Raw genomic sequence first — 14,418 nt, 5'->3', positions numbered from 1 at the left:
ACAGCAAAATAATCTAGTAATTACACTCCGGAACTCCGTAGCATGAGCTTGCTCTGGTTGAGTGAATGCGAGACTATGCTGCCAGAAGCACTTCTAGTTTTTTGCCAGAACAGCGACATCTACCTTAGCAGGGCTTTGCTAGTACGGCTGTATCGCTGTAGCTGAAACTGAATGTAGGGAAGGCTTATGACCGCGGATTATCTGGTCTACTACAATCGTTAAAATGAAAAAAGACCAAACTCCAGAACCTCGCTTGTTTAGTACCAGTGAAATTTTTCATTTGTGACCATTAGAAAGCATTAATCAGTTTAAAAATACAGTCCAGAGTGTTAGCCTAGCTGTGATCAGAACTACGTGAATAGGGAAGGAAGCAGGATTCTGGCAACAGAACCTTCCCCAGGCAGGAGCACGCTGCGCCACAGCTTTCAGCCATCCCTCCAGCTGCAGATGCCCGAGCACAGCCCCCAGCCAGGATGAAAACAAAAAATCAAGCCCTCACCAACAGCAAGGCTGGATTCTTGTAGCAGTAATTTGCTCTCTAGAAGGCAGGTGAGGAAAGAACTGGCCAGCTGCAAACACCACAACAGGCACTTCACCTCCAGCCAGAAGTTAAAGTCGTGTCCAAACGCAGGTGCAATGAACACTAACCAGAGCACGTGCTTCCACTGCGTCGTCCGGCTCTGTGCTAGGAGCTTCTCTTCAGACTGGTGCATACCTGGAGCAGGCAGCTGCTTAACGAGTCACATCTGAATGGACAGAACGCTGCAGAAATGTCTTGTCTCTAGCTTGTTTCATTGGGCCAGACCTAGTATTTTAGAGCTATTTTCAGTATTTTTCAGCAGTCAAATTATCGTCCTGAGAACCCTTACTCAGCATCCACCTAACCCGACAGGAACCAAAAGCTTAAGTTTTCAAGCTGCCGCTCTGTGCGTGCCCAGTAATATTCCGATTTTGCCCTAGCGGAGCAGCTCGGCACTGCTGTGCCAACGGCAGCCCAACAGCCTCCATCTTCCGAAGTTTAAGGGACTCGGGAGGCAGGAGTCCACCAGGCTCTCGCAAAGCGCACGGCTGCAGCAGGCAGGGACGTGGCGCCTGTTGTTCCACAAACGCTGGCTGAAGAAAGACCTTGCCCAGCTCCCAGCCACAGCGCCCAAGTGAGCAGGGTTAAGCACAACTGAAATTTAACTTGCACCTAATCTTGAAAGCCTTTTCCTTGCCAGCTCCTTGTTTAGCATGCTACCCACGGCAGCTCCTTAAGTACTGAACACTTTTTTTGTAGATCCAGTCCTCTGCTGTTTTAGCATCTCAGCTTTAGGGTGTGCTGCAGACAAGGATAAAGTGAAGAAAGATTGGGTCTAAGGTAGATATTTTATTAAGGTACAGGCCACTCGAGGACAGGTATTGAGGCACTTTTGGGAAGGGGATAAGCAACACAAGTGAGAGTAATTCTATATGCCCTTTTGTAAGTATTACAGGTACTGCCTTTCCTATGCCAGCTGCAAGAGATCCACTAAAAAGACGTCACATCACACCGTTTGGGGTAATTAGACCCTGCAGTTTAGGATTACTTTAATATACTTGAAGACAGGGAAAAGAAAAACCCTTCAATTTTCTAATTCACACCTCTAACAGAGCAAGCAGCCTGGCACTCAAGTCTGCGAGAACGCTGTCATCTGAGCGTACCCGCCCTTTGGTGACTCCCACGGGGCCTGTCCCGGCTCTGACCGCAGGACTCCAGATGAGCGTTCCCAGAGGAAAGAGACGCATACAACAAATTTTCTAAATGCGTGGTCAGTGGGGTGGGGGAGAAGAGGGTGCAAATTCTTGCTGACTTGTCAAATCTAAGACCCTAAAATGAGAATAATATAAAGCAGGGACCAAGCAACCAAAACACACGGTGCAGCTGATGCCCCATTAAATGTAGCAAACACACCAGGTACCCAAGGCTTTCGCCCCACCATGAAAACGCTTAACAAAGTCATTTGTTTTCCTTACTGCTGCTGCCACCTTCTCCTCGCTGCTGTGTGAGGAAGACGACACTTTTTATTTAATGCCCCGCTGGGCTCCTTGTGCCAACAAGCTAGGGACTTCTTCCCTAGCCGGCATGGATTTATTCTTGTCTGTCCTGTACCCATCTCCCACACTACTACTGAAACAACCACGCGCAGAGAAGAAGAGCCAAAAGAACACCTGACCTCCCCCTCCCCCCCAGCGTGTGCACAAGTTATCCAGAACATCCAGAAAAATCCACCGCTGCTTCACAGTGCGCGTTGGTACTTCTGTGTAAGCCGCCGCGTGGCTACAGATGGGGGGTGTCCCAAATGTAGGTGCATCATCTCCGGGAAGGGGGAGGATGTAGGTCGGGTGAAGAACGGCCCCGTCTCCCCCAGAGAACATACCCCGAGAAGTAACCAAAGCCGTCAGCAGAGCAGCGGGAGAGGGGCAGGCCCACCCCGACTTACCGGGCAGCCCTTGCCGCATAGGAACAACCGGTTACCCTCACAGGCCGCGTCGCTTGTCAATAAAACACTGTTGCGACACGTGAAATGAAGCAAAACTGTAAGCATTCGTGCACATCTGTGACAAAAGAAGCATAAAGGCCTCTCCTCTCCACGCGAGGGAAGCTCCTGTGAGGTGCCAGGAGAGGGAAGGCAGGCGCCGGGGAGGCCATGGCGTGAGGAGGTCCCGGTGACCCACTCTGGGCACGCGGCACAGCAACGGCAGTACCAGCAGGGCGCCAGGGAATGGCAAAAAAAGTCAATTCCATTTTGCAACATGGTAAAGGGTTTCGTTTTCTGTTAAGGCCAACCTGCTACCTTTTGCACATGGAAAAAGAGCAACTAATGATCAACAGTAGAGTCCAGCACTCCAGGGCTCCTGAGTTCAATCCACTGCAGCAGTACCTACGTGACGATCCTTCCTCTCAGCACTCAACTTCACACACACAGAGTTCAAAACCCAAGAAGTTTTCTAAAAAATCCACCCTCAAAAAAGCTTAAACAAACAAACAAAAAAATCTTCAGAAACTGCCAGGTTCTTACTGACTTCCCAGCATCGTGGGATATGGGTGAGATAGGAAAATGTCGCAAGAATATCGTAAAATAGAGAATGTGCTAAAATCTCTTCATTCTCAGATCACTTAAGAACAGGCTCATTGGGAGACGTACTCTAGATAAGGTTATTTAGAAATAAAGTACCTTGTCTTTGTGCTTCATGAAGAGTAAGCTTCCCGTAAGCTCACGTTTCGATTTTTACATTATCCTGAGTTCCCTTTCACGGACCTCCGCCTCGTCTAAGCCACAGTGCCAGCACGACCCCTCAGAGATGCGTCAGCAATTTTGCCTGGGAAGCCTAAGGTCTTGCGCACAGAGCTGCTGCGCGGACAAGGACAGACACAAACACGCACGGAAGGAGGAACGCTTGTGGTTGGATCCGACGTAACTAATGCGTATAGCTATGCTTCAAAGGTTTCTCTTCACACGCGTTTGAAGTGGTGTGACTGCAGGAAGAGGGATTTACTTTTTGCCAAAGTAACTTTCTCATCATTTGTGAACCTGTCAGTTTAGCTAATTACAGATTCAGAGTCGCAAAAGAAAGCGCACTGAACAACACGCCGGGTCAGGTCAGGAACAGGCAGAGAGAGGAGATGTTTAATGCTGTTTTGCTCAGTTACTGGAATCCATTGCCTTATGTATCTGGGATTCTGTCACAGCCAAGACCAAGTCAGGACTAAATTCACTCTGTGCTTAACCTGGGAAAGATGACACAGACTGCAGTGTGATACAGGACAGCATAGAGTTTAAACCTTTGAATCGCACAGGAGGCATCGGCCTGACTTCCACGTAGTTTTGCCGTACCTTTGCTGAATATACCCTGGTATCAGAGTACTGATCGGAACAGCACCGTGTCCAGGATGAATTTTGCACCTCTGGTAACTCGAGGGTGGCAGTAAAGTGGGCCGGGCAGGTGCGGAGCAAATGGATTCTCAAACCAGCAAATGGCAGTGTCCCTCCCACCCTCCCGGGCAGCCGAAGCCGGTCCTGCGCCTGTCCCCCGGGAACACCAGGATGCTCAGAGATAACACAGCTAGAGAGAGGCAGCATCTTTACAGGATGGGGCTCCAGTAGATGTTAGGGGCCGAAACTGGTGTGAGCAAAGAGGTAAGAATAAGCACTCTCCCACTGGGGCTTAAAAGGAACCTGCGAGGTTACGAGGAGCAGTGCTGTACCTGAGAGGAAGCCGAGACAAAAGGGAGACCGGCCTCTCGCTACAGGACTCGGGGTGGCTAACGTTTGTTAGGGAGGGCTCGGGCGCGCGACGGGGAGTGACAAGACAGCACAGCTGCAATAGCGGTCAGTCTGAGAAGCCAAAGACTCCAGGGGTTGGCAGCAGCTGGCTCTCCCCTTCCCCTGGGGATTCTCCGTTCCAGTTCCTAGAGTACAAGCACCCCTTTCTTCAGCACCTGCACTTAAGTTCTGAAATTTGCAGATTTTTTTTTTTTTTTTAAAAATACCCCTGTACTTTAATCACGAAAAACCAGTCCCCGCCCCAATTCTACTAAAAACGTGATTGTCCATAGCCGGAGGCTTATTGAACGACCTCACCCCATCACCATTAAGTTACTCAAATGTCCAATTAAACAGCAGGCAGCTCAACCTTTAGGTAACACAACTACAAAAATTGGATCGTGCTCTCTTCTCTCTCCCCCCTCCTCCTCCTCCTCAAGAGAGCTCCCTTACTTTTTCCTAAGCGCCAGCGCTACTCCGACTGCTACAGCTAATATAGCTACCGCAGCAGCCCCACCGTACAGCAATATAGATTTCCCTTCCGGCAATAAGATAGGCTTCTCCTCTGCAGCGGAGGATTTCTCTTCTATTTCTTCCAAACGGCCCTCTTTCCCCACTTTTTTTTCCCCTGGAAGCAGTATTTTCTCAGGTTCTGGTGCAGCCTTTTCTTCCGATGGGGCTAACTTTGGGACAGGTTTACTTAATATGGGGATTTCAGGTTCAACAAGCTCTTCAGCCACTTTTCCCTTTTCCTCCTGTTTTGTACGCAGAAGTGCGGAGGGATGTGCTTTTTCAACAGCAGCAATTTCGGCTTGAGGTTTTACTTCTTGTAAAGAAGCAGGGGTTTCTGGAAACGCTGCCTGCACGGTCTCTGCAGCGACGGCTGACACCACTGCTTCCTCAATCCCCTCCGGTATCTCTTCCTTCTCCACGTGAACGATATCTGAGTTGGAAGAGTTGTTCTCACTCCTTTCTTCACCCCCTCCGTTGCTGTCCAGGCTTTTGACTTCTTCAGGATCCATGGCCACTTGCTGCCAGGACTCAGGTCCCAGGGAGACAGGCAGGCTCTCTGTGTGCCAGCTCTGACTCGCCGACAGGGAGACGGGCAGGCTCTCCGACTGCCAGGACGTGGTCACCGTGGGGGACTCCGGGGGGCTCACCTGTCCCGAGTTGTCACTGGTCAGGATGTAGATGTCATTACTGTCCTCTGCGATGAGCCCGGGGTACTCTTCCTCTTCAGATTCCAAAGTAAAGACCGTCCCCTACAAAGGAAAAGGAGGACACAACACGTGAGCGATGGCTTCAGCATTACCTCCCCTGTACGGGAAGGAACAGGACACCTGGAAACTTAGTGGGGCTGGAAGAAAGATGAGAGGGCCTCTGCAGAAGCAGCAGTTGTCTGACCTACATTTTAGAAGAGATTACAAAACCTAGCTGGTCTGGCTGGCATTTCCAGAGAATGGAACCACGTATAAGAGCTTTGCTGGGAGCTCCTCCTTTCCCTGACATTACTGCATCGCCGAGTACCTCACCAAAACATCATTAACCAGAGAACAAGATACCACAGTCTGAAACCAAACTGAAACAAAACAAAGAAAGCAAACACAAGTGCATGAGCCCAGCTAAATACCACTCACTTCCCTCTCCATTTTGTGCAAGTGCTCTCTATTGCTTGTCCATTTTCGTCTAACAGTGTTTCTCTTACATTAATTTTATCACGTTTCCAGTACTGTCTGAAGCCTGTATTTCTACTTTGTACGAACAAGCTGGAATCTGCAGTAATTCTAGTATTTTACTACAAACAAATTTAGCTATTCTTAAATGAGTTCACTTTCCAAGACTGTCAGCGTAACTTCGGCTACACAACTTAAGTTAAAACAAACAACGGAGCACAAACATCCAAAGATGCTGACAGGCTTTGCTCGGTTTTATTTACCTAGGAAAAATCTGTAAACATTCTAGAAATTTGACAGTGGGCTCCAGTTAGAGAAACTGCAAGTGTGTAATACCGACCGATTCCCTCCTTACAGAAAGAACAGCGTGTCGATCCTAGTCATGCACGGACTGCTGAGTACGTAACACAGAAGAGAATTGCTTCAAGGGGAAAGAGGCAAAAAAATTAAACGCAGAAGAAGAACCTAAGATGGGTGCGATACCAAGAACGTAAAAATAAGAGATAGGGGCAGAGAGGAACCCCAAAGTTTGCTATGCCATGTAACAGAAGTCTGTGAAACCATTAACAAAGATTCAATTACTTTCTTGCTCTTAACAAAAATTATTTGAACATTATATCGAGTACTGCAGTGCTGGGAGCCTCTTCTGTGCAAATTCCTCGTTCAATTATCAAGCTTTCCTGTACAGTCCCATCATAACATGAAGAAAAAGAATTTAAAATCCAGTCGTTCTCTTTCTCCCTGCTCCGTTCCACATGCAATAGTTTTCCTAAAGCACTCCAAGCAGTTGTCCCCCTCTTTTTTAAGCCCTTCCCGACACCTGTGAATTTGAGGCTTGGTTCTGCTCCTACCGGTGGTTTCCCATTCCAAGACACCTCCTCGGTTGTTCCACAACTTTTTATGGATCCATGCAGTGGCCTGTGTCAGGAACTGATCCAAGTTAAACCCAAACACATTCTTTATTTTGCTGAGTTGTTTTTAACCCTGATCAGTGTCCAGTCTGGCCTCAGTGTGCGAGTGCGACCAGGGGTGGAGCAGGGCCAGCAGCTGCACCTGCTTGCACTGATGCCGAAAGACCCAAATCGATACCAGTGCCCTGCTTAGAGAGCAGAAGGAAAATGCATTTCAGCTTTGGTAACTCGCAATTATCACTTGGTTCCTAATATGCAAGGAGTTCAGGGCCTACAAGCCAACGGTTTCTAACTCTGAGTAGGCATACTCGCAGAGCTCGTAGCGCCTGGGCCAGCAGCAATCCACTTTTCTCTCAGGGAAGCACAAGAGGCCCGGCCTTTCCCCAGACACGGGCGTACTCTCCCCAGAGACAGCAGACACACCGCAACTCCTCACTTCCCAAGAAGGGGGAAGGATCTACACATACCAAAAAAAAAACCCCACCAAAAAACCAAAAAGCAAGTTGGCAGGCACAGGAGAGACAGCACCAACACTGCTGGTCACTGGCAGTAACTGCAGTGAGAGCAAATGAAGCCGGAGCGGACAACTGGCACTTGAGCGAGCTGTGCAAGTTACCGCAGCAACACTTTCATCTTTCACGGTCAAAATTATTACCTTATCAATAAACTTTGTGAAAAGGGCTCAGTGGAGCCTGAGTTGAGTATGGGAGTGAGGTTTCTCTATCCACTCCCCCAAAACACCTTCCCATTTTGCAAAACTTGATGGACCCATTCCTGGAGACTTTTGTACAATGGGTGGAGGCTGTAGTACAGGACAGCACTGGGAACGTAAGGATTTCGTAATGTATTTCGGCACGGGTGGGATGTAAATCTCATCTTCTCAGCCCAAGGAATTTTGGAAGATATTTGTGCATGAGCAAAGGAATCTCATAGAACACTTCAAAAGGAACTTTTCTTCATAAATGCCTTTAAATTGCTTGGATGTGGGAAACAACATCCAGCTTGGTAACATGTTCCTCAGGGGAAGGGTTAAAAGCAATCAAGCCGTTCACTGACCACTTAAGGATCACCATGAAGTCTTGATTCAGAATGAAATAAAAATTAATAAAGCATTACGTTTGTGAAAATGTTCAGACACCACACACACGCCGACAAACTCAAAGCAAGCCCTGCTCTGCAAGCAGTGACTGACAGTTCAAGACTCCAGTACCCCCTTGAAAGCCACATTTCTAGTGAAGAACTACATTTTTTTTTTAAGTGCATCTCAGGCCATTAAAACGAAACAGAGCTCTACGGCCGAGGAGGAAGCAACCAGCATTCCAAAGTAACGGCAATGGAAAAGAAGAGCCAAGAAACTTAAGTAAAGGCAGAGGTTACCAGATCCAAAGAGACCATATAGCGAGCCGTGTGGGCCCGGGCTGCTCCGCAGCACCTGAGGACAGGACTCCACACGCAGCGCCGACCTGTCCGGTTCCAGGAGAGGCCGGAGAGCAGCACAGCTGGGAGTCAGTCACTGTGGTTGGCTTCCACCGCCCTGTGCCGAGGATGGAGAGGCAGCCTGCTGCCCAGACACTCCGAGATCGTACATTCGCTCCTGTGATTGTCAGGATTTTCTCTGGATGTTGATTATGTAGGAAATATTCTCACTGTAATATAAGCTACTAACAGACACCTATAATCATAGCAAATTTTTTATTTCCACAGGCGATACAGACTCAGAACAATGGTAATTAAACAACGAAATAACTAGGGGTAAAACCTGCAATTTCACGAAAGTCTATACTACCCTCCTCTCTGCTCAGCTCTACCCTTCCACAAATCGGAATGAATTTATTTCCCATCCGCAGCACATCACAACAAACCAGACTACGTCTGTGATCTGACACTAGCAAAAAGAACAGGGACACACACAACTGATAACAGCTCTTCTCATAACATACCACTGGAAGTGCACCCGTGCTGCTGTGACAGGTTCAACATGAAGCATATAAAAAAATATTCCAAAACCACACTATGCTTCTACGGGCTTGTGAGATCTGGTGATTGTAGCAAACTTCTTTTCAGTAATAAACTAAAAAAAGCACCAACTAGGGCCATATTCAGACGGCCTAAATTCCCCTGAAGTCGTACACTGTACAGTGGCGAGAACCAAGTGCCTTTGAGCAGTGACTCAGCAGCCCAGGGCAGGGAGGAGGGAGCCAGCTGTAGCTGATGGGGACAACCGGGTACAGAGACTGCGGTGAAATTGAAGCCATCCTGATACTTCTCAATACATATTCCTCCAGCCTCTGCTTCTGCTCTGTTCCTGATCCACCACTCTTAACTTTTCCCTTTTCTCTCATAAGGAAAATCTAAGTTGTTCTTTAGAGGGAACCCGCAGACGATTGGACCATGATAAAAATGAACAAGTAATATAGACAAAGTACCACTGCAGCTACTGCCCCGCTCAGTACGATGTAATGCTAGATCCTCAGCAGGTTAACAAACAGATCGGGAGGCAACATTGACATGCAAGGATCGGGCATTAGTTATTCTAGTTATTCCCACATACCAGGGCATTTTTTTAAAGGCCACGTGCTTTGCTGGAGCACTTTCACTGGAGATATGCTTCTCACAAAATGCAGCTAAGGGCTCAGCGTATGCTGAGGGTAATGTGCAGGATAAACTGCTTCGGAGAGAGTAAGGAAATGAAGGAATGGTAATATGGGGAACATGGGCGATCCTCAACATTTCAAATACCTCATTAACACGCATACCAACTACACACCCGTCTTGCCTTCAGGAGAAGGGAGGGCCTAAGAGGCTCAAGCATTTTATTGTTCTTTTTCCCACGCAGACTGCACTGACCTCAAAAGTTATCAGTCGCTGGATCCCTATAAATCAGAGCCTTATAAAGCCTGGCTGATTCCTTTCTGTCTTTACAGACAATTTAACTTCCATGTCAGTGCCTCGGGGACACAACTCCCCAAGCTTGAAGAGACAGATAGCCCGAGGTTGAGAAACCTGGGGGAAAGCTAACACACTGAGTGTCAATGGGTAATTTCACTACTTTTTCATTAAAAGCTTATCAAGTTTTTTAATTGAAAAGCCAGACAGTAATAGACATTATTTAGGATACATGATTAATATTTCTTGAGCTGAATTAAGAGTTAATTCAGAAAGTCAAGAGGATAAAGCTAGGATTTTGTGCTGATTCGGCTGAGGTTTGCACTTTGTTGGTGTTTGGGTTTTTTTTTTCTTTTAAAGCAGCTGCAATAAAAACTTAATGACATTTACGACAGTTCTCTTAATTCATCTACAGATGTGACCCAGAAGCAAAGCTCCCACAGACAGATTAATTCAGGACAGGATGGAACATGTGGAAGGATTTTTAATAACCTGAGGCCTTATATAAGCCCTACTCTTTAGATTTAACAGTAAATAAGGAATGTATGTAAGCATTTCTTTATCTGCTTTGTTTATTGTAAACGGATAGTCTACTGCTCCAGACCAGAACAAGCAAGAGTTCCTCTTTTTCAAATTTGGGATGGGAGACTTGCAAACGTGGAGTGCTTTTCCTCATCCAGCATGCTCACAGAACCACGTCGTGCATGTCTAGAGAAGCAAGAGTAAGTCCCTCACCGCAGCACCCTGCCACTCCTGATCCCAACCGCCGCCACTTGAGGGAAGAGTTGGCACAAGTTATGATGAGAAGGAGAACTGAATAGTTCCCTTCTTGGCCAGAACAGAACAAGGACGGCCCACAGCACGTGAGGCAGTCTTGAGGAGATCAACTTAATTCTGTGAAAGTGGCATTTACAGACCTCAAAAAGGATCTGCAGAAGTCATCACTGTCCTCAACCTATGGGGTTTGACTTGTAGAAATTTTCTGCAAGACCTCTACAAGTGACAGAAAGCACTTTTAACAAACGTGCTAGACTAGCCCTCAGGATAGGTTATAGCTGTTAGGCTACAGGGTGAGCTACACTACACAACTGTAAACTGGTAGCAAAATAATGAAAAAGATATCTGAAATCTCCTCTAGTAAGTAGAACCCATCAGTCTGGATTCGGCTGTAGTCCTGCCAGCGTCAGTAATCTGAACTTTGCTGAAAATCACTCTCAGCAGTGAATTTGGAACACTACCAACCTTTAACATATAGCAGGAAACTGCTACTTAAAAACATCTGCCAAGTTTCAATTATGATTTAAAGACGGCAAACATAACAAAAAAAAAAAAAGACTTGGAAACTGACTCTCATGATGACTATACTATTTTTCATAGTTTTCTAGTAGGTTTGTTATTAATTGTATGCAAACAAGCCGACTTACTAACTATAGTAGTTAGTTTTGCTAAACATAACTACACATAAGAAAAACCCCATCCTTATTTACCAGAATAATTATTTCAGCCTGATTTATGTAAAGCTGCTTCTGGTGGAAATATATATTCAAATCAAAATTCTGAATGTCTCAAAGATAAAAGTAACTTTTTTTCCTACAAAAATAGTAGGAATAGCAGTACGCACTGAATCTGTAACGGAGATGTTACTAGATAATGAATGGAAAGAGATCGCCATTAAGGTGTCCAACAGAGCATTTACTGCATCTTAGAGAAGACTTCAAAAGCCCTGCCCTGTAAGCTCAGAAGACCAGACACATGCAAATTGACTACCTCTAATTGCTGTGGACGCCGTGTGTAGTCTTCTAGGGTTTGGTTTAGTTTTAAGTGTTCTGAAAAGCTCGATTGGTCTCTCTGCTTCAGTTCTTAGAGAAGGATAAACAGGCAGGTAACAGTTAAGTCTGTTCATGAAAGGAATGACGTGGTTAGGCAACCCATACAAAACTCATCTCCAAAGACGCCAAAAAGCCCCCAGAAAAACCTATACAGCCCAGCAAGCCACCCATACACCCCAGATCTCGATTTTGTCCAGTAGAAGCAAAAAATTCTGTATACAGGTCAGAGAGGAGTGCCACCTTGCAGGAAAAATTATCTGTGTTCCCTGAACTTTTTTTTTCTCCCTGAAACTAAACACACACACATAAAATCCCCAAGAAAAAGACTGGCTTGAGGTACCGGAGGAAATGCTGGCAGAACGCAAACATTCCAGGAGAGCAATCTTTACCACGATAAAAAGTTCAAAACACTCAACACAGCTAGGAAGTTTCTTGGGAGAGAGTACTGACTTTATCTTGTAACATAACCTATCGCAGAGAGAAATGAGGTTCAGTCATTACTCTCTTCACACTGACAGTGTCGCAGCGACAATATGAGTACTGGGAACCCGTCAAATGCATTTGTGCTTAAAATCTAGTGTCCGAAAAATGAAAGGCAAGGAGCGATGAAATGGTCTGTGTCCGGAGATCCCAGGAGATCTCCCTCTGGGGAAATAAACAAATTTCCCACAATAACAGATTTCCCCAGAGCAGGGAATGTGCTTGTCATATGATTTCTAGCTATAATAGAGGAGCAGCCGTGTGCTGGTGAAGTGCCGCCTGTGCCGAGGGCTGAGCAGGCGAAGGCTGTGCCCACAGACAGCTGCTGGGGTCGGGACAGCTTCACTCCCACCTGTGCTGACCAGGCTGCAGCTCCATCCGCTCTGTGCCTCCGTCCGCAGCCCCGCTATGCCATGCCTCTTCAGACCCTGCCTGCGTTACCCTGCTAATCCTTCAGAGAAATGGATTATAAAAGCGGCAGCTGACAATACCCAGATCTAGAACAATACATTAAAAGAAAAATAAGTAACAAAAAGCCCTCAGGCATTTACTGTAGTATTCATCTTTGTGAAACTGTCAAGATAGGTGGAGCCAAGAAAAACAAAGCAGAGTCCACAAATAGGACTGTACTTTTTATTAAGAAAAAAAAGGGGGGGGTGGGGGGGTCGTGTGAACCAAATCAAAGCACACAGATATTGCAGCCACTGCTCTCATCCCTTCAAGGAATGCTTTGGCTACAACAGCCTGCAGAAATGATCCTATTCCTTCCCCTGCCCTCCATCATAACCTCTACTACCTGCAGAGAGTCAGCACCAAAGCAACACCCTTTAAGGTTTCAGTCTTACTGGTTTAAATTGAAGTAAATTCAGTTATTTAGAGACCACTTCTTCAGACAGACTGATTTGAAGTTGTTGGAAGGGAAAAAAGAAAGGAGATCTAGTTGCTCCTTGACCATTTAAGTTCCTTCTCCTTCAGCCACAGTGCCTAAAAAATAAAAAATCTGTTACTGTACCAAAGAAGTTACATACAAATAAAAGTGGATGTTTCACTGCAGCGTTCCATGATACAAGTGCAAAGTATAATTATTTTGAAAGGAAAACTCCTTTCTAGGACTTCTCTAATTAGATTGCCCTTTCTCGCATCTCTACCATGTTAAACTTATCTCTCCTCCAGTGGAGCACGTCTCTCTATTTCTGCATTGTCATTCTCAGGGCAGACACCTGGACTGCTGCAGAAGGAGATTTTAATCTCCAGTAGCGCAAACTGACTGCCTCACTTCCCCAGGATGACAAGTGTCTCTTTACTCTTTTTCTCCTGCAGATTGTTAACAGACTCTAGTACACAGATTATTCAATCGCCAGCAGCAGAGAAAATGTCAAAACTGGCAGAAAAGCCCAAGACAAAACACTGGAAACAGAGAACAGCTCTTCTAAGGCTGAGATACGAAACTGTAAATGCTATGCATATTTCAAGCAAATTTACTTTTACTCTCTTCAACACGGGCAAATAACTAGTGAAAATTCAAATCCAGATCTGAACATCACGAGACAAGAACCCTGGGAAGGCAGAGACAATTTCAGCTACAGGTCACAAATACAAATACCAGCCTTTTACTGAGAGAAGAAAGGTTATTAACTGAATACCGATAAACACCGATTGCATGCACTTATTTCACCTCTTTCAAACAAGTGAAAAGCAGATGGGCTTGTAACATGAATGTGACTCTGCGGAAAAAAAAAGCAGCTACCTTCCAAGTAATCTTATACTTTTTTCTCCTTATAGACATTCTCAGACTATTTCAACATAGATGAAATCTGACCATGGAAAACAGGATCCGCAGAGCTTGAGAAGAAATAAATTATTTGGGAGGAGGGGTGGGAAAGGAAGAGGAAAAAAATCCTTACCAACTGACTGGCCTTACTGTGCACTTTTCCAGGAGACCAAGAATTGCTTCTGATGCAGCAGCATTCAGCCCTGGAGAAGTCAGAGCAAAAAGGGAGGGGAGGTACGAGGAGGGAAGGGAGGGGATAGGAGGAGGAGAAGGGAGGGAAGAGGAGGAAAGGGGAGGGAAGAGCATGTACACTGCATGTCAGTTTGTTGAGCCCTAACATTGCTTTCCGGAAAGAGGAGAACAAAGCTACTGCTAAATCAGGCTGGGAATTGGTTTGCGATGGTTCAAGATGATAAGGGAACGAGATCATAGTACGACCATTTGGGTTCAAAACAGAGACTCAGGAGGGAGAAATGTGTGCCCCCACATGCGTCTGTTTAGAGAACCTGGAATGTCAAACATGCTTTTTGCTCCGAAAGAGAGATCATACTAAAACTTAAAGTCAAGCAGGGTAAATGTAAG

General features: G+C 46.1%; 1 protein-coding gene across 2 annotated transcripts in view; it reads right to left on the bottom strand.

The window, feature by feature from the left end:
* Positions 1–1,351: 1,351 nt before the first annotated feature.
* Positions 1,352–14,418, bottom strand: part of BCL2L13 (BCL2 like 13) — a 43,694-nt gene continuing 30,627 nt past the window's right edge. For both annotated transcript variants that reach the window (XM_087763788.1, XM_087763787.1), the window contains exon 7: positions 1,352–5,548. In XM_087763788.1, coding sequence (XP_087619914.1) covers positions 4,736–5,548 — 813 coding nt within the window. In that variant the 3' untranslated portion in view covers positions 1,352–4,735. The remainder of the gene's footprint in view (positions 5,549–14,418) is intronic.

This window comes from Nipponia nippon, unplaced genomic scaffold, assembly GCF_047370975.1.
Source record: "Nipponia nippon isolate SJK-2023a ecotype South Korea unplaced genomic scaffold, ASM4737097v1 scaffold_3, whole genome shotgun sequence".
NCBI classification, from domain to species: domain Eukaryota; kingdom Metazoa; phylum Chordata; class Aves; order Pelecaniformes; family Threskiornithidae; genus Nipponia; species Nipponia nippon.
The sequence above is the reverse complement of the archived record's forward strand: the minus strand, read 5'-3'. Positions and strand labels throughout refer to the sequence as shown.